The sequence below is a fragment of the Acinonyx jubatus genome, chromosome B3 (genome assembly GCF_027475565.1).
Source record: "Acinonyx jubatus isolate Ajub_Pintada_27869175 chromosome B3, VMU_Ajub_asm_v1.0, whole genome shotgun sequence".
NCBI classification, from domain to species: domain Eukaryota; kingdom Metazoa; phylum Chordata; class Mammalia; order Carnivora; family Felidae; genus Acinonyx; species Acinonyx jubatus.
The window spans coordinates 104,068,852-104,094,039 of record NC_069386.1 but is presented as its reverse complement, the minus strand read 5'-3'; the positions used below and the strand labels follow the sequence as shown (position 1 = coordinate 104,094,039).

The window sequence follows — 25,188 nt, the reverse complement described above, 5'->3', positions numbered from 1 at the left end:
TTAGAACTGAAATACACCATCCGCCTATTGTGCATTTACCTCTCAGAGGCCATGTGACATATGTTCTATGTGAGCAAATGATGTTTAGATGATTCCCAATGCAACAATATATATTCTCATGTGCAGTTATTTATACAAACTACCAAACTGTTCTAGCCATTACGGAAACACATTTTCAAAATTACACTTGAAAGCTTACCTAAACCACATGACTTATGGAGATGAAATTATTTCCCCCAGTCCTTTAAAACCCGTATTGATTTATTTGGGGACATACAGAGAGTTGGCAAGTCAGTACAGTGTGTTGACTTTGTGTAATTCGCACATGGTAGCCTGAGGATTAAGTTAAATAATCATATTTTAAATTGTAGTCAAAAGCTAAGTAAGTATATACTGCTCAGAGTCTCTTTACAATTCATAGTAATGAAAATCATCAAGGCCAAGGGGACTCATAACCATTTTTTCACTAACATCATTAGTTCAGACATGGTTTTGCATTATTTGTATTTAAAAAAAAAAAAAAGTTTTCATGTTTCTTTCCTCCACCTCTCCGCACTCTCCCATTTCAATCCCTGGAATCTAAATTTAGAAGCACCCAGAAGGGCGCCTGGGTGGCTCAGTCAGTTAAGCATCCGACTCTTGATTTCCACTCAAGTCATGATTTCACGGTTCATGGGATCAAGCCCTATGTTGGGCTCTGTGTTGAAAGCACGGAGCCTGCTTGGGATCATCCCTCTCCCTCTCTCTGCCCCTCCCATGCTCTCTCTCAAATAAATAAACGTTAAAAATAAATGAATAAATTTAGAAGCACCCATAATTAAGTGTATTGATTTATAGCAGAGCATCTAACATGGAGTCAAAAAACGAAACCTAACAGCCTATAGGAAAGGACATTTGGAATGAATCTGGCGAGACAAAACATAAATTTAGCACCAGAAGGAGCAAACTGGTTTTGTAGTTTTACCTTAAGCTTCACTGGGTTTGTTTAGTAAATTAGAAGACAAGAAGGAAATTTAAGAAGCCATGTTGACCATCTTACTATCTCTAAGCAGACAGGGCCTCCAAGCAGCACAAAGAAATGTAGACTGTCAACTGGGATAAAGATCTACTACCAATCCTTCTTTGGTTCTTAGAATACAATGTTCTGTTCAGAAGTACAACACATATAAGCAAGCAAAACCACCTATATTAACATCACCTATGTCACAAACCGTCAGTTGTTCTCAGGGCCAAGATAATTTGTTTATAAAGTTCTGGGGGAGAGAGAGAGAGAGAGAGAGAGAGAGAGAGAGCGAGCGAGCCAGGGAGGGGCAGAGACAGAGACAGAATCTGAAGCACGCTCCAGGCTCTGAGCTGTCAGCATGGAGCCTGATGTGGGGCTCGCACCCACGAACCATGAGATCATGACCTGAACCGAAGTCAGACACTTAACCAAATGAGCCACCCAGGTTCCCTCTGTAAGAAACTTTCTATTCTTAGTCATGGCCTTCAGTGTAAATGGTGAGTTTAAAAAACAAAGAGATAAAAAGTGTTGAAACTTTTCATCAATTGTAGTGATAGTGGAAGAATTTTTATTAAAAAGACCTTAAGACAGTCCTAGTAATAAAAGAAATTATGTTGGCAGCCTGTGGGAGATGAGTAACAATTCACGTAGCTAGGGGAAGAACAAAATTTGTATACTGCTAAGTCTGTAACACAACTTTGGATTCCTGTAGCTCCTTTCATACCAAAATGACTTCAGAATATATTGAAAAATGAAGAGATTACTGATGTAAATTCCCAGATGAATTCACTTGGCACAGCTTAACTTGACCGTGAATTCATCTGACTCTGATACACCAACTAAATTCTCCCATTCCTGCTATCCTTATTTCTCATATCCTACGTTGGCTACTAATGTCCTCAGTAATTAGCAGTAATGAAACTGACCTATAGTAAATAATTGACATTATAATTACATTTATGAGGATACAAATCCCATCAACCTATGGTATCCATGATCACCACATTCCCCATTGAGATTTAACTTTCACTGGTAATCCTCAATGGTATAAATGGTTGTTCTATGACCAATAATGATTTTCTTAATAAGTTTCTTTAAAATATGCTACATTTCCTGGAAGGCACAGCACTCTATAGTTTATTATCCTAAAATATTAGACCCATTGGCCAAATAAATGGGACACTAAGCAATGGATTCAAAAGAAAACAGATTAACCAGAAAACAGTGTAAAATGTAATTGGTCATATTTCAGATTTAGGAAAACTTGGGTCCATACTGCATATTATTTCCAACCAGCCATAAATTCATAGTGATGCACTGTGTTAGAAATGAAAGTTTTCCTCTAATCAATCTATGAAACTGATTCCAAATACACAAAACAGTGTGTGTACTAGAAGAGTGGAGATTTAGTGCAAAACACTTCAAAAATAATAGCCAGCCTTGTCTTAAACCTGGTTTCTCACCTAAAATCTCACCCAGGGCTATTTTGCACATTTCACAAGGCAAGAGGGCTGAGGGAACTCGTTAGGAGATACCAATTCCAGTATCACTGCTGCTGTGGAATATTCTGCAGGGAACACTTAGCCCATCAATTCCAGGTGGATGCAGGAGTCTATGCACTGGGTAGAAGGGCAGAAAGCGGGAAGGGGGGGGCTCCTAGTAATTCTCTATTTCCTTTTTATTTCAAAATTAAAGTGCCCTGAGGAGGTATGTGTTACAGCAAGATAGCATCTCATCTCAACAAGTGGACTCAAATGAAAACGTACTCAGAATCTATTCAAGAAGACATGAAACCTTTTGCTTAACTTACCAACACTTCACAGAGACTGCAAAGAACAATGGTCATTTTTGTAAATGTAATCAAGTAGCAATATATTTTGCCATACTTTCATACACAGTAAAACCCCGGATTGCAAGTAACTTGCTCTACAAGTGTTCCGCAAGACAAGTAAATGTTTCTAATAAATTTTAACTTGACAAACGAGCGATGTCTTGCAACAGGAGTAGTAGGTGACACCGAATATCACATGATCACAACTGAGCCAATGGTTATTCTCTCTCTCTCTCTCTCTCTCTGCGGGATTGTGGGTGATCGTCTCCCCTTCTCAGATGCTTGGTCTCAGGTTGAGGTGTTTGGCAGAAATCAATGATTTTTCAGAACATTGGAAGGTGCCCACAACTGGCACTATTTTTTGATACTTCAAAGCACCTAGGGACAGTCCCCTGCTTTTCCATCCAAGAGTAAGCTTAGGAATGCTTTGCTTCATTCTAGGTCAGGCTGCCTGCAGATATAGACCGTTTCCTCTGCTGCCTTATTGCCAGTTACATTAAATACAGTACATGACAGAGTTTATTAATACTGTAGTCAACATCCGTACGAGCATATACAATGGCCCCCATGCAGAAAAAGACTCCATGGAGCCAAAAGATAGCAGTGATTCCATCAGTGATAGTAGTGAAAGTCGTCCTACACAGTACCCTCCTCTCTCTGGTCTCCCTCACACAACCATGAAGGTTTTCAAAGGAAAGTGCAGGTTAATTTGTTTATTTTTCTTTATATTTTGTATTTTATTATTTTGTTACTATATTATAGCATTGAGTTTCCATTTTTCCTTATGGGGAAATTCGCTTTGATATACAACTGCTGTGGATTGCAAGCATGCTTCTGGAACGAATTATGCTGGCAAACCAAGGTTTTATTATATTTGGTTTGCTGAGAAAACCTGTAAAAAAGCAGAGGTACCTTCCTCTCATTCAAATAAGAATCTGAGATATAGAATTAAATCAGTAACACAACCGTCCCCATCCCCTTTTCTAGAACCGCTTCTCAGAAGCCCCAGTCCTCCCAGCTTCCTATTTCATGTTCCATCTACACTGAGCTCTCTGTTCTTTGAGCCTTCCATACTTTCTCTCACGTCCCGGCCCCCTAGGGACCGGGTGTTCTCAAGGTCTGTAACAATCTCTCCTCTTTGCCCTGATATTCCTACTAGATTTTCATGTCTTAACATTAAATGAAACTTCTCCCACAAAGCCTTCCAAGACCCTTCCACACTAAGTTAGGAAAATGTGGGGTTTAGAATCTAGCAAGTTTGTTATTAACTTGACAGCTAAGCTAAGGAGTCAAGCAAATGAAAATCAAAATATGTACCTTCTTTCTCACTCATGTAAGCTGAGTTGGAGAACTCAATTTTCATCTGAGGACAAGTGGCCTTGCTGAGATTTCAAGGCTGAATTAGACACTCACCTACCAGTGGTAGGGCCAGCTGGACAACTGTAGAACTCCCCAAGGGGAGCTCACTGCTAGGAAATGTATAGTACCACGGGCCACAAAACGTGTTTCCTGAAAGCTGGTTGATTGGCAGAGAAATCGACAGAGAAAGGGACTGAGGGATGCATATTCCCATGAGGACTTGGAAGAGAAGCTAGGAATTACTGGGCAAGAGAGCTAGGTTTATAGATATGGAACCTGTGAGTGCAACTCCCTTCTTGTGAAAAAAGGCGGATGAACATTCTTCCCCAACAATATATACTGCTGGAAGAGCCCCTCATAATCCTGGGGCACACTGGAAAAGATTGTGTGTGTATTTGCCTACTTCCCCGCTACACCTTTGGTCCCATAAATTCATTAACAACCATGGCTGCTTTGCTCACCAGTTATCTCAGGACACACAGCAGCCACTCATCACACACACACACCCTGAAAGAACTGACCGGTCAATTAGTGACACATCCTTCTATTCATCCCAAAGGAAATCTATTTGCTAACATCGAGATGAAAAAGTTATTTGAATAAGGACAACTTACAGATTCATGATGCCTAGGGGTCTTCAAATAGGTCAGCAAAAACAATCTAAGACCTTTAGAAGCCTGTAGAAAAGGCAAGACTATAGCTGAATCTTATTTTATGGGAACAGTGTTGACTCTTGGGTTGGTTATGCTCACGATGTGTGGCTGAAGCAAAGGACAAAGCAGAAAAAGTGGGGAAAGGAGGTGGGGGAGGTAATACAGGAAAAAAAGGATTGATGCTCGAAAGGCATAAAATACAGAGTTGGCAGAGATTACACAAACTCTCAACTGAATGTTTTTTAAAATATACCAAATCAGTTAAAATTGTTAGCATAGAGACTATTTCTGTGTGACAACTCACAAAAATAAATTAATTAGATAGCTAAAAAATTCCCAAGTTACATGTTCTCAGTTCTCCAGGAGCCATCGAACAGCCTTAGAAGCAGCAGGTCAATTGGTAGGAAGTAATAACAAGTGTCGGCAGAGATAGGGTCAAACTGGAACCCTCATATACTGCAGGTGGGAATGTAAGATGGTGCAGACACTTTGGAAAACACTCTGGCAATTCCTAAAAATTTAAGCATTGTGTTAGCATATGGCCCAGAAATTCCACTCCTAGGTGTGCACCCGTGAGAACTGAAAATATATTTCCACGCAAAAACTTGGGTATGAATAAAGCTATTATTATTCATAATAGCTGAAGACTGGCAACAATCCAAATGTCTGTCAATGATGAATGGAGAAACAAAATGTGGTATGTCCATACAGTGGAGTATTATTCAACCATAGAAGGAAAAGAAGTATTGATACATGCTGCAACATGGATACACTGAAAAGATTACGGTAAGTGAAAGAAGCCGGTCACAAAGGACCACATATTACATGATTCCATTTTTATGAAATACCCAGAATAGACAAATTCACAGAAACAGGAGTAGATTAGAGGTAGCCAGGGGATGGTGAGCTGGGGAGAAATGCGAAGTGACAGTTAATGGGTAAGGGAGTTACTTTTGGAGGTCATGAAAACATGCTAAAATTTATTGTGGTGATGCTTGCACAACTAAAAGCCATTGAGCTGTACACTGTAAATAGGTGGATTATAGTCTGTGAGTTATATCTCAATAAAGCTGTTAGGGAAAAAAAAAATAGGCAGGGTTTTGGACTGGGACCCCCAGGAACCACTACATCCTGAAATTGGAACGAGTCTGGTTCCACTGCCTATGGCGGGCACTCCTCACGGCCCACCCTCCTTACAGATTCCCATGGCTGACCTCCCGCTCAGGCTTGCTTTATTTATGAGATGATAAGGTTGCAGCAAGCAATTCTGAAGGCAACCTATTTGGTACCGCTCATTTAAAAACATTAAATGAGTGTGTCATCAGAAGAGGCCAAGGAAACTAGCTGACACCAACCGGCTGTGATGAGATGCTTTCCAACAGATACAGAGGTAAAATGCCCTGCAAGTTAGGACCCACACTGGCTCACTCATAGCGGGCAGGTTAGCTTTCAAGAAAAGGAAAAACCTGGGATATGTGCTTAGGGTGTTGTGCCCAGGAAATACTTATCTCCCATCCTTCTCATTGCACTAGGATGTCGGTTATAAAGCACCTAAGAGGTGCCCCCCTTTTTAAAGAAGTTATCTTCTTTATACCAATCCTATCACAGAGACGGTATTGTCCCCATTGTATAGGCAAGGCAATAAACTTAAATTCCAACAGAAACCGTCTTAAAGGCAGTCACCCCGGGTTGCAGAGAAGTCTGACTCCACAGGCCAAGCACGCTCCCGTTCCCCACCTGGCCTCCCTATCCTGTGCACGGGCAGAGGCAGAAGCGCTTCTGCGAACACTCAAGAGAACCCACAGAGGTTTCCCATGGCTCTGAGCCCACCTCTCTTGCCCCAGCACACCCCTGGCCATTGGATGGGTTTGTGGTCTAAGTCCCTGAAGTAAGGAGTGGACAGAAATCCATCCGTCACTCACCGGGACAGATACAAACCTCAATATAATTTGTTTTCCAATGGTTTCGGCTTAAAGTTCTGGTTTGGCATTGGCTTTTTAACAACTAACAGCTGTAGGCAATTTCCACACAGAATAAAGACATCAATAAGGCAGAGGAGTGGAATTTTCTCCCTTATGAATACAGAACAATGAGCTGCCTTCAAGATGTACATGGAGCTGCCACCACACAGGCTCTGGCTTAGGTCTCATCTGGGGAATCTGATAGAGCACAATTGAAAAGACAGTGGATGTAGAGGCTGTGAGGGTACTAACTCTGCCCACCAGCTCCAACTACCACCAAGTGGGCCCTCATCTATCTCCTTAGGTGGGCTTTGTGTTTTCAAATACTTTAAATGGGATACACTGGACCAGATGGACTTGACAGATACATTCAGAACTTCTCATCCAAAAGCAGCAAAATACACATTCTTCTCGAGTGCACGTGGAACATTCCCCAAGATAGATCACATACTGGGTCATAAAATACTTTACGTGGGAAATAAAACCAAGCCCATGAATACATTATTGCCCTTCCTGATAGCCATCGTGGTAGATGATTCACTGCCTCTCCCTGGAAGAGGATTGTATGTCCTCCACTGCCCCAGTGACCTCAGGATTGTCCATGCGACTTGTGGTGCCAGTCTCTACAGAAGGATGATTCATCCTTCCCCTGTGATCTCAGGAGTGGCCACGTGATTTTCACCTGCCAAAGAAATGTGGGCAGAAGTGCCACATGCCATTTCCAAGCATAAGCTTAGAGCCTACTAGCAGTTTGCCATGTCCCTCCTTACTCTTCCACCAGGCCTGGGTCTTGTATGAAAGATGGTGAGGAACAAAACCACACCTGACCCACAATGGACATGCAGCATTAGCAAGGGATAAGCTGTTGTAGTTTGTAACCGTCACAGGATGAACTAGCCGAGATGACTGAGACAGCCATTGACACCGATCCCCTCCACCTCCCTTCTTACCTTCAATCACTCACAGCTCACATCCTCCAGAACGTCTTCCTTGACCACCCTCCTCATCACTGTCCTATACCTCACAACACATCTACACACCATGCAGAGGTGGGTTGTGCTTCTTCCTCTAGTGGCATTGTACTTTTTTATCAATCCCCTTTTGCTACTGAAACTGTCAGCTGTTTCAGAGAAGGTTCCAGTTTCCCACTTCGAACCTCCCCATTAACACCTAGAACATAATCTCTGCATGCAGAGGTGGGAGAGGGGAGAGATTCCATAAACACCAAAAATATTCATCAACATCGTAAAATACAAACATGCTGCCAACAGCCATCTCTTCTTTTTCCCAACCAATTCTGGGTGGTAACAGGCTTGGTAATACTCTCATATTGCCTTATCTTATAGGGTAAGTCTATAGGTAAATTCTGTTCTGGAAGAGCTGGAGTGGACTGATCGCTTCAGATATTACCCCTGGAGGGCAGTAACACAGCCTACATTACTTTCTGACCTAAGAGTCATGCAAAATGATAGCACTCTCGAGTATCTGTTGAATGATACAAATGGTCTGATTCGTCCGATTAGAACTAACTCCATTACAAAATGCCGGCAATGATCGAGGGAGGATAGAGTATTCATGTAACATTTATTGAGCACCCAACGAGGGCCAGGCACTGGGCCATTCCCACTATGTATTACTCTCACTTCGACACTACATCACACTAGAAGGAGAACTTATTTTTTTTCTTACTTTCCAGAAAACAGGCTCATATGCTTCTTCCATACTTAGATGATAAAGTCAGAATAGTAACTTGAACCAACGTCTTCCTAATCCACATGCCAGGACTCTTTGAACTATGCCATAATATACCTCTGTAACATGGAATGGAAAGAAACACTACTTCAGAGGTACCTAAAAAGTTAAGCTGAAGAGATCACTTACATCTTTTGAGAAGAGGTCCTACACCAGATATCTCTCTCACTTCAGTACAGTGGATTGTAAAATATGACAGGATCCATGAAAAGCTTCCCACAACACTTATTACTACAGTCTGATCATTAGCTAAATAATTAACTGCCTTAAGTAATAATGGCTTTCATCAAAGGATCTGGGACAGGAAGAGGAGTAGGACTAACTGTTAAGAAGACATTCATACAGCACACTGAGAGTAGGGGTGGAGAAAGCATTAGAGAATTGGGGGGCTGTGAGGCAGAGGACACAGGTATAGACTCACGCTGGGATGGAGGGGAACAGGAGAAGCAACTTGGGATGTGATTCGGCCACATATTCGAAGATCTAAGGGCCTAAATCCCTTCACTTAAAGCAAAGCCCTCTGATGTAGTAAAGCTATCTTCTTCTTTCTCTTCCTCCAGAGGCTCAGTGCCCACAGCTGGGGTGCCAATACAAAGGGGTCATTGCACTGAAGAAGGGCGAGCCCATGGCTAACCAAACGAAACCAGGCACACCCTCTCCTCTTCCTCCTGACTCCCAACCACCGGCAGGAAGCAAGTTGGAGACTCACCACAAGTTCAGTGAACATGACATCCAGCTCCTCCACAGGGGGCATGGGTAATGCTGGCTCCATGGTCTGAAGCGCAAAGTTGCTATCGTTTCGCAGCCGATAGGTGATTTCCGGGTGATCATTATTTCGGAAACAGCAAAAGATGAATGAAATCCCCCGTCCACCTCTCTTCCTTGGGGCCATGGCGGATTTCTGTTCTATTTCTTGAAGTGACTAAACTCTGCAAAAACAAGACATGACATGGTTAAAGGTCCAAAAATAGATAAAAGATTTTTTTTTTTTTTTTAAGCCAGACCAATTCAAGAAAGACCCTCTGCCCTGGAGGCAGTTGATAGCCTGCAGGGCATAAAGAGGACAATCCCAAGATGGTTTGGAGTTCAGTTACACAAAGAGCACATCCTTCTACTCACTTGTTGAATGTTTCCTGTGACCAACTGCTGAGCAAACAGTACAATTCTCCCCCTCCACACCACGGCACGTGACCCAGTCGCACTGGGCTACTGGCCATTCTTTGCCTATCACATGCTCTTTCTTGCCAACCCATCTTGTTCTTTAACATCCCCTGAAAGAATGACCTTCTCTTCCTCACCCCTTAGGACTCCAGGATCTCTTATCCTTTAAAGTTTGATACCAACGTCCTCTTTTTCACCTTCCCAAAGGAGAATTAATATGTATGCTAAGGCATATCTACCCATTCCAGCTCATATCATATTCTAAGTTCGTTGAGAGAGTATTGTCCTGTTAGACAGCCACTAACTTCAAGTCAGGGGAAGGGACTGACCATCAAACACCTTGTTGGCCCTAGTGCCCTGCACAGTGCCAGGAAGGAAGGAGGCACTCAGTTCATGTTTATCATGTTGAATAATTTAAATTCATAACAAACGAAGAGTGATTTCACATGAGCTTTCCAAACAGAAAAGATCAAAGGAGTTCACCAATACAGAGATAGCCATAGTATATTCACATAACAGAATACTATGCACTCATTTAAAAACAACACGGCATCTGTATATGTAGATATGAAAACACGTTCAAGATACTTTATGATATACTGTACGTATTACAGGATTACACGTTTTAAAGAATGCACATATGTTTTTATGAATATATGTAAGAATGGGCAAATAGCACTAACCTCTAAAATAAAAACAGGGGATTGGAAAACTATCCTTTTTCATTTGGTACCCTTTTGAATTTGAATTTTTTTTTAATGTTTATTTATTTTTGAGACAGTGCAAGCAGGGGAGGGGCAGAGAGAGAGGGAGACACAGAATCCAAAGCAAGCTTCAGGCTCTGAACTGTCAGCACAGAGCCTGACACGGGGCTTGAACCCATGAACTGTGAGATCATGACCTGAGCCGAAGTCAGACGCTTAATAGACTGAGCCACCCAGGTGCCCCTTGAATTTGAATTTTTACCATAAAAATACATTTTTAGGGGCACCTGAGTGGCTCAGTCAGTTAAGTGTCCAACTGTGGCTCAGGTCATAACCTCACGTTGCGATTCCTGAGTTCGAGCCCCATGTTAGGCTCCCTGTTGACAGCTCACAGACTGGAGCCTGCTTTGGATTCTGCATCTCCCTCTCTCTCTGCCCCTCCCCTGCTCATGCTCTCTTTCTCTCTCAAAATAAATAAACATTAAAAAAAATTTTTAAAAAACACATTTCTAATTATTATATAGTTTTTTGTAATTATATGTATTGCCTTGGGAAAATTCCAAAGTTACACTGTCAATTGAAAAAAGCAAATCAAAGAATGATACGTACAACACGATGCCATACTGGCTTTTAAAAAACCAATCTCATACAACATTACAAGCTCCAGTAGAAGTTTTCATAAATAACTATGATTTACAAACACTTCTGGAGTCAAGATCTCGCTCACTTAAGGGATGGTGGTCTCCAAAAGCCAGTGACTAGAAGTCTTTAGAGGGAAGGGAAGGTAAATGTTAAGAGCAGGTTGTCCCTCATGTAGCCCTATGTGATACTCCAACTGGCTCTGGAATAACAACTTGGCCGAGACATCCAATATCCCAAACTGTTGAAGCATATATCTCCTGGCCTAAAGTGTACTTGTTCAATGTCATAGGAGAAATGTGCAGTGCCTGGGATTCCTTTGGCAGATGTGTGTTAATACCTCTTATATACCAGGCACTATAAGCACTGAAGGATACATAAAGGAAATGGGTCACTAGGAGATTATAATCTGGTGGGAGAGAGTAGTACACCAAACAGTTATAAAAAGGCAATATGGTATATTATACCCGTGGATGCTACGTAATCGAGCAGGAAGTACATAGGGGAGAATGAGGGTATGGTCCTATGGTCCCTGATGGACGAGTGGAGCTTCGATAGATTATGGAAAGCAGGGCATTTTGGCAGAAGGAACAGCGCAACCAAAGGCATGGTGTGGGAAGGGGCATGGAGTACATAGGGAATGAGCAGTGGTGTGGCACAGCTTGTGTTATATAACACAGCCTTCCCACAGCAAAACCCTGGGGCTCTCATCTTCCTGATCAAAACCCACTGAAGTCTCTCCGATACCAATCTAAACTGGCTTTCAGTGCTCCATCAAATCAGATCCAACTCAACTTCTCTGTCTTTCCTATTTCCTTGAAAGTATCTTTCACTTTAGCCAACAGACCATTTTCCACGCCCCATTTACATCCCACGCTCCTCTCTTCTTCCATCCCAGTGGTCTGCTCATTCCTTCTGCCTTTATCTTTGTCAACACGCTCCCATCCTGCCAGCACCCACACTGACAGTACTTAGTATGGTGAGCCCATCCACGGCTGGTGAAAACTGAAATTTGTTTCAACGTTCCTGAAGGGCAGTTTACCGACGCCTTTCACTCATACTTTTGACTTGAAGTATTTCTACTCCTAGAAATATATCCCAATGGAATATTCCGAGATACTATCAAAAATGTGGTCACAACAATTTTCAAAGCGTTACCTAATAACCAATAAACAAAGGCATAAAATAAGTTCTAGTTATAGGAGACTATACGAAAAGGTTAATCATGGTATAACTAGATGACAGATGACCAAGCAGTCCTCTCTAAAAGAATATTTAATGACATGCGCATTTTAAATGTAAAATAAAGAATAGGTATCCAGTGTCCCATTTATGTACGAACAAGTGTACATATATGAGCTGTCAGGATGGGAACGTGTTGACAAAGATAAAAGGAAAAAAAGGATAAGAGAAACAGCACAATGTGAGCCAACAGTAAGCTTGTGTCAAAAACACCAAAAAATTTCTTTGTACTTTCCCAAGTTGTCACAATGAAGACATACTACTTTCACAATCAAATGAAGATGAGATTTAAAAAAAAAAAAAAACAAAACAAAAAAAACTGTATGATCATTTGTTTATATGACAGATGGAAGGAGGGGAATGTGTATGCAAAAATGTTCTTATCAAAAATATCCAAGTTATGGTGATCTATACACCAGTGTCCCAAACTATCTGAGGCGAAGGATGAGTTGCTTCCCTCCAATCTGTCAGCAACGTATTTTTGTAAAATAGAGTACAACTATTTCAGCAATGGCAAAATGCTAGAACAATTTCTCCAAGAGTGCAATTCTTGTATTCTTTGTTAACCAGCATGGGGAAGGAGCAATACCACTGATGTACACGAGGAGATGGGAGTTCAGACTTAGTTCACTAAAAGACAACTGTGAATGTCTGTCTCCAACGTATGTCCTCAGGACCCAGCCATGTACCCCTTGGCAGCCAGGCCAGAGTCCTGCACACCCTGTCACTCAACTGTCAGTAAGTATACTGAAGAGACCGTTCAGGGATTAGTGTCAAGGTCTGCATGACTAAGCACCTCTGTATGGGGGTAAGGAGGCAGCATTCACGCTACTGGAAGACGGGAGAAAACAAAAACAAAAAAACAAAAAACAGGCAAGACCCAGCTCATGGAAGGCCACACGGTCCATGCTTAGCTTTCAAGTTTATTTCCAGGCAGTCTTGCTAACCTATCCCATTGAATGTGGTCTGGGCCCTCTTAGCATGTTGTGACCCTTATGAGGCAGAGCCAACACTTAACGGTAATTTGTGGTCTGGGTCTTACTTCCCCTATTGAAGAGTCAACTCCATGAGAAAAGGTGCCCACAGCTTGTGTCACTTAGTGCCTCACACACATAGGAGCATGACCCAAGTATTTGGGAAATGAATAGAGAGCAACTTTACTTTTGTACTTTATAGGTTGTTTCACTTAAACCCAAGTTTTATTACATTCTGGCTGTATTGGGGGTGGGTGGGGAGGGTGTGCACAAGAAACACAGAGATCTAAAAATCAGCCCAAAGCATTTAAGTCTTTTTTTCTTTAAGCCAGCAGTTCTATAAACAAACACAAAATGAGGGTCTTGGCTAGATTCTAAGATGGGTGATAAGATACAGACTCTATGACGTTTAAGAACCTAATTGAAATCATTTTAATAAGGACCAAAATATTGCCTTTGACAGGTGATTTGTGTTTAAAAGCCTCACGAACACCCAAAAGCCAAGTTTTTATGCTGGCTCCTGTGTGTGACACCAAATACAAGGTCTTCCATTAAACCCATCCTTAAACTGTAGATGATAGCAAAGCTTTGAGACTTCCAACAGGCTGCCATTTTTTTCTATGTTTATTTTTGAGAGAGAGAGAGAAAGACAGAGTGTGAGCAGGACAGGGGCAGAGAGAGAGGGAGACACAGAATCCGAAGCAGGCTCCAGGCCCTGAGCTGTCAGCACAGCGGGGCTCAAACTCTGAAACCATGAGATCATGACCTAAGCCAAAGTCAGCGGCTTAATCAACTGAGCCACCAGGCGCCCCCAGGCTGCCATTTTTAATACACATACTTGGAACTCACTGTTAAGAGACTAGATTCCTAGATATAGACCAAAGTGAAAGCATAAGTAATCATCCTATGACCCCTCAGTGGCAGTAGACACTTCTGGTCAGCCCTCCTTAACCGCCCTGGCACTTCACTAATGAGCAATCCCAACAGCTGTGTATGTAATTTTATGAAGCACATCCACACCCAACACTTCATTTTATCATCCTCATTTCACATATCAGACTGAAAGGGAGACTTGGGAGGGAGTGGGGAAGTTAGGAAGAGAGAAGTTGGGGAGGGACTTGCTTTGCTGCAGAACGTAAAGGGATGTTGACTGGAAGAAGCCTAACTGGTTCGGAGTGGGGCAGGGAAGCTTGGCAGAGGTCAGGGAACCTGAGTGCTTAATCCAATGGGAATCCAATCCCCACCCTCTCCAACCCCAAGGCCATGACCTTAGTTCAGCCTCCCCTTATCTCTCATCTGTATAATTACAACAGTTCCGTAACTCTTCTCCTTAACCTGTGGTTCTCCAGTTTGGGGGCTGATAAACCTTTTCTGTAAAGGACCAGATAGTAAATATTTTTAGCTTTGTGGGCTTTTAAGCCTCTATCACAACTAGTCAACCCTGCCATTTTATTATGAAAGCAGCCACAGACATCTGTAAAAAATGGGCATGCCTATAGGCCAATACAACTTCACCGTGGACACTGAAATCTGAACTTCACAGAACTTTCTCATGTCGCAGAATATTCTCTTTCCAAATTTATTATTTAAAAATGTGAAAACTATTCTGAGCTCATGGGCCATACAAAAATAGGTGGTGTGTGCATGGAGGCCCAGGGGTTGAAGGTCACCAACAGCTGCCCTAGTTCATCGTATTCATCATTTAATTCATTAAGTCAAAATTCTGTTGAGTACTGAGGTGTCTGTCTGGCTCATTTGGAAGAGCACATGACTCTTGATCTCGAGGTCATAAATTCGAGCCCCATGTTGGGTGTTTACTTAAAAAAAAAAAAAAAAACCTGAGGGGGGTGGGGGTGGAATTTATTGCATGCTAATTACGTGCCAAGCACTGTTCTAGGCACTGAGGAAACAGGGATGAAAATGAGATGATGTGCCCTTCAGGGAGTTTTAGAAAGGATGTTTTGGAAAAGGCATGAAAAAAAATCAAGTAAACTATATTAATTTTGGTTAGTGTTACAGGGGATGCAAGAAGCAAGTGAAAGAAAATGGTGGTGATGGTGGTGGTAGAGACAGCGACTTTCAATAGTGTGATCGGGGACAACCTCTCCAGAGAGAGGGCATTTAAGCTGAGACCTAATGGATGAATGGGACCAGTCCTGCAAAGTGCTGGAGGCAGATGATTCCAGGCGAGAGGAGTGTGTGCAGAAGCCCAGAGCAGGTGGGCAACTTGGCACATCTGGATCAGGGAAGAAGACAAGTATGGCTGGGGCATAGTGAGTAATGACAGTGTTAAGAGAGAAGAAGCTGGAGAGGGGAGAGGCCCAGACTCCAGGGACTCGTACACCAGAGTGAGGAGTCTGGGGTTTATTCTGGGAACATCATAAATGTGATTGTGTCACTCAATCACGACTTCTGTCGTGTCTCCTGGATACAGTACAGCTTCCGGCCAGGACCATAAGACCCTCCGTGGTCTAGTCCTTGGCTACTTATTGTCTATCCTTGTCTCCCAGTACCATGAGCACTGTCCATCCATGTGCCCCCCCCACCCACGTGCACGAAGTAATCAGACCTTCACAGGAGTCACTTCTGAGCCCACACATCCACAGTTCCCTCAGCCTAAGGTGCTCTTTTCCTTATGAACCTAAGTGTCTTCCACTGACCATTCAAAACCCACTCAATGTTTTAATGGGCCTTAAGTTTTCCAGAGATGGTCGCACGTTTCTTTCCACATCCCAAGCAGTATGTGTGTGTGTGTGTGTGTGTGTGTGTGTGTGTGTGTGTATATATATATATATATAGTTGAGTGTTTTTTGGTTGTCTGGATTTTTTTTTTTTTAATTCACGTCTGTTTCCCCCACCAGACTATGAGATCTTGAAGACAGGGACTATGCTTCATTCAGTCTCTGGCACATGGTATATTCTCAATACATGTTTGTTGAATGCAAAAGCATAAATGCCTAAGTGAACAGATGGCTTGTTTCTGAACTTCAGGATTGTGTGACTGGGTGTTCTTCCCACAGTTGCCTGCAGATCTCTTTTTCACAAATGCCAAGACATTTAAAGTCAACCAGATCACCAAGTGCTCCTTAGCCACTTGTCAAGCTTTCTGATGCTGACAGTAGCCTCACAAACAGACTTCATCCTCTGGGTATTTGCAGCTTCCCTCAAGCAAGGAGCTTCTTTCTGGCTGAATTAGCTCATGCTTGTTTTTTCCACCCAGCCTCAAAAGTAAGATCCATGGGAAACAGACCCACTGAGAATCTTTTAGACTTTTCCCCATCCCTTACATTCAATGAACACCTCGCCCGAGAAAGTATTCACTTCTTCACCTATCATAGCTGAACCTCAAGAAGCCAGACACAGCATTAGGTGCTGTAGACACAGATGAAGAAAGTCCACAGACTCAGGGAGATCACAGACTAGTGGGGACATTTAGGGAGCGGCGAAGCTGCTAACTCTGTCCAGTGAAGAGGGAATACAGAGTTACTGAAACCTGGGACCTGTGTTTCCACATCTTGGCCCCTTTTTAATCAGATCAGCCCGAGGGAAAGGACTAATTCCACCATGACAGCTGGGCCCTCAACCAGAACACATCTTCTAATCTCAGCTTCTGGCATCATTGCAGAGGGGAAGAAGTCACTTCTGCGACATCCAAAATGCAATCCATCTATAACATTACAGATGACTATTGCTATGCCACGCACAAGGAAGCAATTAAAAAGCTACTTAAGATTCTGGAGCAGGTGCATTCTGCTTAGCAAAGAATAAGAAATTTAATCCATCTGTGGCCTAGCTCGAAGTCAGAGTCATTTGTACTGCTCTTTAACAAAACAAACGAGACTCTCAACATGGTAACAGTCAACAAATGAGGGCCAAATTTTGGGGAATATAGATGATGATGATCAGGATGATCTAAAACATTGGAGAACTTACAGTCCACAAGAAGACCCTCCCTAACACTCTCCTTTGATAATGCCAGGTCACAACACATATGTGATACGTAAGCATTGTTTTCCACAAAGCAGGTCAATATCTGTACCGAATAAATAGAGGAAACTTGAAAGCAGTGTTGACAAAACAGATTTGCACCCATGCATACATCTTTCTGATTGCTTCATCAGGGACTTTTGCCACACGTTGGTAAGATGGCTGTCCAGACCGAAGGATACGCTCACTGGCTAAGTAACCACGGTTGTCCTCTAACCAAAGTGGTCACAGGGGAAGCAACTTAGATGCTGGAGGAAGAGAGACAAGGAGAGACCATGAGTTCCTGGCAGCCACCAACGTGATTAGACAGTTGAGAGCTCCTGCATGTACTCACATCAATATCGTAACCCACGTCTATTTTTTTAATCAAGACAGTATTTCACGTTTAATTCTCCAATTATAATTTCAGTACTAAAATACTGGCATTGTTCCTTCATTGTAAATGGTCTCCGGAATTTCTGAAGCAATGTCACAGACTTAAAAAGAGGGACAAGCAAAAAAAAAAAAAAAAAAATTATACCGTAAGAGCAACTTTAAAGAGAATGGCCGGGGAACCCTCCATTTTGGTGCCATACCTCTTATTTTCAGAGATGCAGTTTACCCCACATTTTGCAATTTTCCAATGGGCCCTGACATGCAGTTTTGGTTTCAACAGCATGATAATGTTAACCCAAATTCTCTTATCAAGAAGAATGTGAAAAGAAAAAACTGCTTCGCTTCTTTCCTTGGCCATCTCTCTCCCCTCTCGCATTCCTCATGTCTGGTTTCATTTCCCAAGCACACCAGATGCCAAGTACTATTTGGAGCTTTAAAAAAATCATGGGATACAGTCTAAAGGTTGCAGGAGAAACGTTTGAAAGGCGATGTGTTTTCCCCGCAAGTTTCAACATCCTCTCCACCAGGAAACGGAAAGGGCGTTTCTCAGTGTGTCCAGCGGAGGGCCAGCCCTTCCCACACACTCAAGTCCCAAAAGGATGTTCGAACGGGGCGCTTCTGGAAGTGGGTCTTGGAAATTCACCCTGTAGTCAGTCCCTTCAGCTCACTGACTTTCCTGATGCAAGAGGAAAACAATATAGGCACCAGGCACCCTAAAACAGGGCAGTATACACAAAACACACTCCTTCCTGTGTGCCCTCTCTGCATCAGTGGGGGGAGGGGGTGCAAAGTGGAAGCCAGAACCTGTCCCATTCCTTCCCCTCTTCCTCCCTAGATAATAAGGAAGGAACCCAAGCGAAGTCCATGCACACCCTCAAGCCAGACCAAGCCTCAACCAGCACATAATTCTTTCTTCCAAGCCCAAGTCATAGACTCCTGCCAGAAAACACCTGCTCTTCATGTAAAGAGCAGAGGGGGACCTCCAGGTCTCACCCTAAAAAGCTGGCAATGACTCTTCTGCCATGACTCAGTACTTTAACCACAGGTTTGGGACATAAATCCCTAAAGCCAATACAACACGGTTCTCGAGTTAGGAGTTTGTGTTGTTCACGTGACAGAAACCAGTCTGGAAGCCAGGACATCTCGTCTCGATCATCTGGGAGAAGAGCCAAACCAAAAGTGTCATTGGAGTCCCCACCAAAGAAAGCACAGCCTTGCCAGACAGCCTATGCCCTTGGGCCTGCCGACCTGTTGCTAGTCTGAGTTAAGTCAATAAACAGATTTAAGCTGAAGCCGAAAGAAATGCAAATCGTTTTCTCCCTTTAGGTTTCCATCTTCACTGCCTCTAAGGGATCCACTTAGATGCGCAAGGACAAATTTCATTGAGAGGTTACACAAACATAGGAAGTTACAACTCAATGGCCAGTTCTGTCACATCAAAGCTCTCACTCTTTCCAGAGGCCAAGTTGTGTTCTGTAACAAACATGTAAAACAAGCAACTTTCCTGAATCACCTAGCAGCTCTTTCAGGAAGAATAGGAGAATACGACATCACAGTCACCAGAGGAGAACGCGAGTACCCTACAGGGCACCAACAGCTGCCTTGTACCCTGTGGCTCCAGTCCTCTGCTGACCCTACTTGAGTAACCCCTGAAGTCAGAGTCTTCACCCCTGCAGGCAGATGTGGTGCCTCTTGAAATGCCTCCCCACCTCGATGATCACACTTCAGGGGTGTTAGGTTTCAGACCTTTCCAAACAAGTAGCCAACACGTTGGGGCAATCCACACAGAATATTTAAGTGACATTAAAAGACACTGCCTAAAAATAAGTAGATTACTACTCATTTTTTGGAACCTTCTCACAACTGAAATAATTCTGGCAAATCCTGAGAGAGAAGAGGTTGAATAGATATACACTTAGTTTGAGAAACTGTGCTTTCCAGATCTAGGAGTAAAGTCTAACACGGCTTAGAGAAGATAAACCAGAGGTACTCTGGGCCGAGGACGCGCAATGCCATCCTCAAAATAGTATCTAGTCCCTCTTCCCAGTGACGCCATAAGACATGGTCCCTTGAAAAGTGAGTACTGCTACTCCCAGCCCCCAAACCAGATGCTGCTCGACCTTACTCCTCCCCAAATACTACAACGACATTTTCTCATCAAGGCGTTTTATTGCCAAGTAGGTACAACTTCCACTTGTGTGCAGGCCTTTATGGAGAATAATGTCCACTGGCATCCTAGGGAAACTACAGTTCCCTGGACTGAAAATAAAGAAATAAAACCTTGCCTGGAGGGCTTTATATGTTCATGTTTACTGAAAGAAAATTTAAATCTCACTAATTACCTTCTTCTGTTCATGTTCTTCTGACTACTTTCATGCCAAGTTTCATACAATTGCAGCAAGAGAAAATGAAACACCATGTAGAACAAACTTTCTTGGTTAAGCTCAGCCTCATTCTCTGGGAACTATTAAGAAACCCCATCCTTCTCATGGAAAATGTCTGTGCTTTTCAGTGAGGGAAAAACTAATGAACAGACACAACATGACATAGGCAGCCGTGGAGACTTGACCCAGGTTCAAAGAGCAGCTCACCCACTTCTTTCCTGGAGGAACCGGAGGAAAGGCTTCAAGACCCTAACGTCCTCTCTAAAAGTGTGATGGCTTTTAAGTGGACATTACAAAGGGAACGGAGAACTACCTTAGAGAGTTGGAAGGAGGATTTGTATTTGTTAACTACTGTTTGGTAGAAATGTGTTAACCAGATTCCTTTCTCTGACATTCCTGTGTGTATCAGCAGAACAAATTCCTGGAACGAGGCTGGTTTAATCTCTACAGGGCAGTTGTCATCACTAAATCAAGGGCTCTGCAGGTTAGTCAGCTTATCTGCAAATTGTGGGAAATTCTCTGAGAGTTTTAGGGGCCATGTGGGAAAAGGCACTTTGAAAAGTCTTAGCTTTCTTGTATATTCTGAAGCATTCAACAGATTTAGTATTTCAACCCAACCACTTATACAAGAACGACCACATAGCACACCCAACTGAGTCACTGCAAGGACGCTGACATGGGCAATACTGACCTGATTCCCCTTCACATTTTACTCAGGCACTGACCTCACCTACTTATTATTCTACTTTGTACCTCTGAAGGCATCTCGTCTATCCAGGTAAATCACTGAATTGGTCACCAAACTGGACAACGTGACTGTCAGCAGCCACGGCCACAGGCTTTCACACTTTTGCCTCAGAGAGGTCATTCTGAACCTGTGTGGACACAGCCACCATTTGCCATTACAAATGTAAAAAATGTTTATAGAAAGCTAAGTCCATGGTGATTCCTGGGTTTAAAATTACAGTGTGGTGAGTTGTTGACTAGATCCTGAGCCTCTCTACAACACCTGCTGCTCAGAGGGGTTCATTTTGGGCAAGGCCAGCACCACACCTATGCTCAGGCTGTTACTAATGAGTCCTGCGCATGACAAGGCAGGGAGAAGCCACCCAGAAACTATAAGGACAGATGATGGAGTCACATTATGAAAACTGGAACTCCCTTGGAAAGAAGGACCCTGCCCTTCATAAAATTCTAACTACAAATTTTACATAATAAACCTTCAAGAGAGGCTTATGAAAAGATGCCGGTAAAGTTTCAATTGAATGCGAGTTCAGGTGTAGAAATAAGGCAGCAAAGAGGCCTTCTGGCCCCCACCAGTATGGGATGTTGTGTGGCCCTGGTAGGTGTTGCTCTTCAATCAGAACTTCCCCGGCCCTTCATGAGAGACACACATACCCTCTAATGAATGAGAAGTGAAGGCATTACTTTGTCATGTCAGCCTCTAAAACTAATTTCCAAAAGAAAAAGCGCTAAAAGGACCAAGAGAAATAAAACTTTGACATGGGATTTCCCCAGTCTCCCTTCATGTTAGGAAACTCCATAAGCACTTAGATATACAACCATCCAAAATCAGAACAAATTTTTTTCTTAATGGGGGGGGAGGTTGGGGGGAACTTCAGCCCCACAGTGGGCAATCTAATAATCTATGGATGGGAAAGTCAATTGTATTGCCTCAGTGGAGTGCAAAATGGCAATATCTATTGTTGTTTTTAATGTACTGGCCCTTTGATCCACATCTAAGGATTCCTAGATTCCATATATAGGGATTAACCTATAGATATACTTACACATGAGCACAGAGATATATTAACGAGGATGTTCACTACAGCACTGTAATAGAAAACCCATTCGCTATTGGTAATAGAGAATCAGTCTAAGTGACCTTCAATAGGTGAATGTTTTAATAAATGTTTGTGGCCCTGCGCCGTAAGACACTGGTTTTCATACTGATGCCCAAGCTTTATTTACTCCATACCAATTATATCAGAATCTCTGGTATTGGGGGCCCAGGCATGAGTATTTTTCCAAACTCCAAGGGTAATTCCAATGTGCAGGTCAGTTTGAGAACCAGTGCTACAGAATCCTATGCCCAGGTTCAAAGAATGTCCTAGGTCCATAAACACTGACATGAAAAAGATCTAACATATTCAGAGGAGGAAAAGAAGAAAAAAGAAATCAAGTTGCACAGCAAAACATATGTATCACCATTTATGTTAAAACTAAAAACAACCCTGTGTTTGTAACAACACACACACACCTATATATGTGAATGCATAGAAATCCTTCCAGAATTGGTGGTATAAACTGTAAAGTTGGTCAAAACTTAGCCAAATGCTTGGCACATGGAAGACGCTCGATAAATAGAGGCTATTACTTCCACGTGCATCTAAGTTTTTGGAACCTATGGTTTCATACTTGGATAGTGAACTCTTCTTATAAGTGCACCAGACAGTATTCTACTGAAACTAGGAAGTTTGCAAGCTTCTCAATAACCCCATTAAAACTCTAAGTATACACCTGAATAACTCATTAGCCTTTAAAATTACAGCTTGCTCTGTGTATACACGAAACCCATGCCCAAAAATGCAGGCAGATTCATTGTCAATATCATATTGATTTGTAGGTCCACCAAAATGGCCCATTTATAAGTTGTTCTATGTCAGCCAACAAATCTAAAAACTACAACGTAATGCTAGATGCCACCTTGATGAACAAAGAGGAAGAATATTCCCAGGGCTACGTGTTAAAGCCCCAGGGATGACAATGTGACAAACTTTAGAAAAATGTTTTGTTTGGTCTTAAATTCTTCATATCCCAAGAGGCAATTAGTGGAGAATTTCTGGTTCCCTGAAGCCTTCAAATAGTCACAGGGCCAGTTAGAAGATAAGTTGGGAGATTCTATTATTTTTTTCTTTTTATTTGGCTCTGTTTCAATTATACTTCTATTGTGGATCAGAAATCAAAGGGCATCACAAATACAGCCCAGGATAAGAGGCTTAAGGATGCGCATACATGGAATAAAACTTAGTATGTGGTACACTCTTTTTAAAACATTTTTAATGATTTTTAATTTTTATATATTTTTTAATGTTTATTTATTTTTGAGAGACAGAGTGTGAGCCGGGGGAGGGGCAGAGAGAGAGGGAGACACAGAATCCAAAGCAGGCTCCAGGCTGTCAGCACAGAGCCTGACACAGGGCTCGAACCCACAAACCATAAGATCATGACCTGAGTCAAAGTCAGACACCCTAACATTTGCTTATTTTTGAGACAGAGACAGAGAGAGACACAGAATCTGAAGCAGACTCCAGGCTCTGTACTGCCAGCACAGAGACCAATGCAAGACTCATGACGGCAAGATCACGACCTGAGCCTAAGTTGATCACTTAACCGACTGAGCCACCCAAGCGCCCCAGCTTGTGGTACAGTCTTAAGATGCAATCAAACATATTTAAAAACTATACTTTTATAAAAATGAATTTAGTACAATTTTCAAAATTCTTCTCTGTTTTAGGTAATTTTAAAAAGGTATGTATCATCCACATTTACTTGGGCACTGAATGTTTGACTACAACAACTTTAAAGCTGGATTCCAGCAATTTTCTCCCAAGTACCTGCTCCTAAGTTTCTATCTTTAAAGGTGGGGTTCTCTCTAAAATGAACAAATCAGGAGACTATATATGTTGGCGAGGATGTGAAGAAAGGGAACCCTCTTGCACTGTTGGTGGAAATGCAAACTGGTGCAGCCATTCTGGAAAACAGTGTGGAGGTTCCTCAAAAAATTAAAAATAGATCTACCCTATGACCCAGCAATGTCACTGCTAGGAATTTACCCAAGGAATACAGGAGTGCTGATGCACAGGGGCACATGTACCCCAATGTTTGTAGCAGCACTTTCAACAACAGCCAAATTATGGAAAGAGCCTAAATGTCCATCAACTGACGAATGGATAAAGAAGATGTGGTTTATATATACAATGGAATACTACCTGGCAATGAGAAAGAATGAAATCTGGCCATTTGCAGCAATGTGGATGGAACTGGAGGGTATTATGCTAAGTGAAATAAGTCAGTCAGAGAAAGACACCATATGTTTTCACTCATATGTGGATCTTGAAAAACTTAACAGAAGACTATGGGGGAGGGGAAGGGGAAAAAAAGTTACAGAGAGCGGGGGAGGCAAACCATTAGAGACTCTTGGATACTGAGAACAAACTGAGGGTTGATGGGGGGTGGGGGAGAAGGGAAAGTGGGTGATGAGCATTGAGGAGGGCACTTGTTGGGATGAGCACTGGGTGTTGTATGGAAACCAGTTTAATAATAAATTATATTCAAAAATGAATAAGTAAATAAAAATAAAGGTGGGGTCCTCTTTATCAATCATTAAGTCACCACACTGCTTACAGAAGCAAATGAAAACATGGTGATCATATGAACTCATAAGAGGCAAGAGATGGTCTTTCCTGGACCAAGATTTTATCAAGGAATTTTATGAACTTGAGGTCTGAATGCTGACAATATTCCTATGAGATTAAGACTAATTATTTCCTGGCTACATCTTCCAAAGTTTATGTAGTTGAAACCCAATTCCTTCAAATATCACTAAATATTCATTGCAAACAGCTGGAAAGGAAATCTATGATTCTCAGAACTGCAAAATGATTTCCAGTATACTAGTATCGGTCCCAGAGAAACACAGTTACCGTTACTTTGGAAGCAATGCACTGGAAGCATACACTGGAAAGCATACATTGTCAAAGAGGAAGTAAAATGTATTTTTTTGAGCTCTTCGCAAGTTAATAAAAAATGAGTACACAGCGCCCATAGGACAATGATGACCAAATCTGAACAAATGGTCCACCATCAGTCAATGCGGTATGCCTATCGAGCTTTGGGAAAATATCAAAGATTAAAGGAACTCCATCTGATACCTATTGAGTTAATAGGCTCTTTGGCAAGTGAGTTCCAAGTCACTTCCAGAAATCCCAGATGACCTTGGAAGAACCGGATAATGATGCCATTCCTGAAAGTTAAGAAGTCATACAAAGGTAGAGTCTTAAGGAAGCACAAAGTCGAGGCATGTGCTGTCAGAAAAAGTGTTTTCCTTTTTTTAAATATGGGCTTCAAAACTGCCTAACCTATGCATAATAAAAGCAATTG

The 25,188-nt window shown here is 42.3% G+C and overlaps 1 protein-coding gene across 6 annotated transcripts in view; it reads right to left on the bottom strand.

Moving 5' to 3' along the window:
* DAAM1 (dishevelled associated activator of morphogenesis 1) overlaps nt 1-25,188 on the bottom strand; it is a 174,296-nt gene that overhangs the window by 97,115 nt on the left and 51,993 nt on the right. For all 6 annotated transcript variants that reach the window (XM_015071838.3, XM_053224497.1, XM_027065825.2 and 3 more), the window contains one exon: nt 9,269-9,488. In XM_015071838.3, coding sequence (XP_014927324.1) covers nt 9,269-9,451 — 183 coding nt within the window. In that variant the 5' untranslated portion in view covers nt 9,452-9,488. The remainder of the gene's footprint in view (nt 1-9,268; nt 9,489-25,188) is intronic.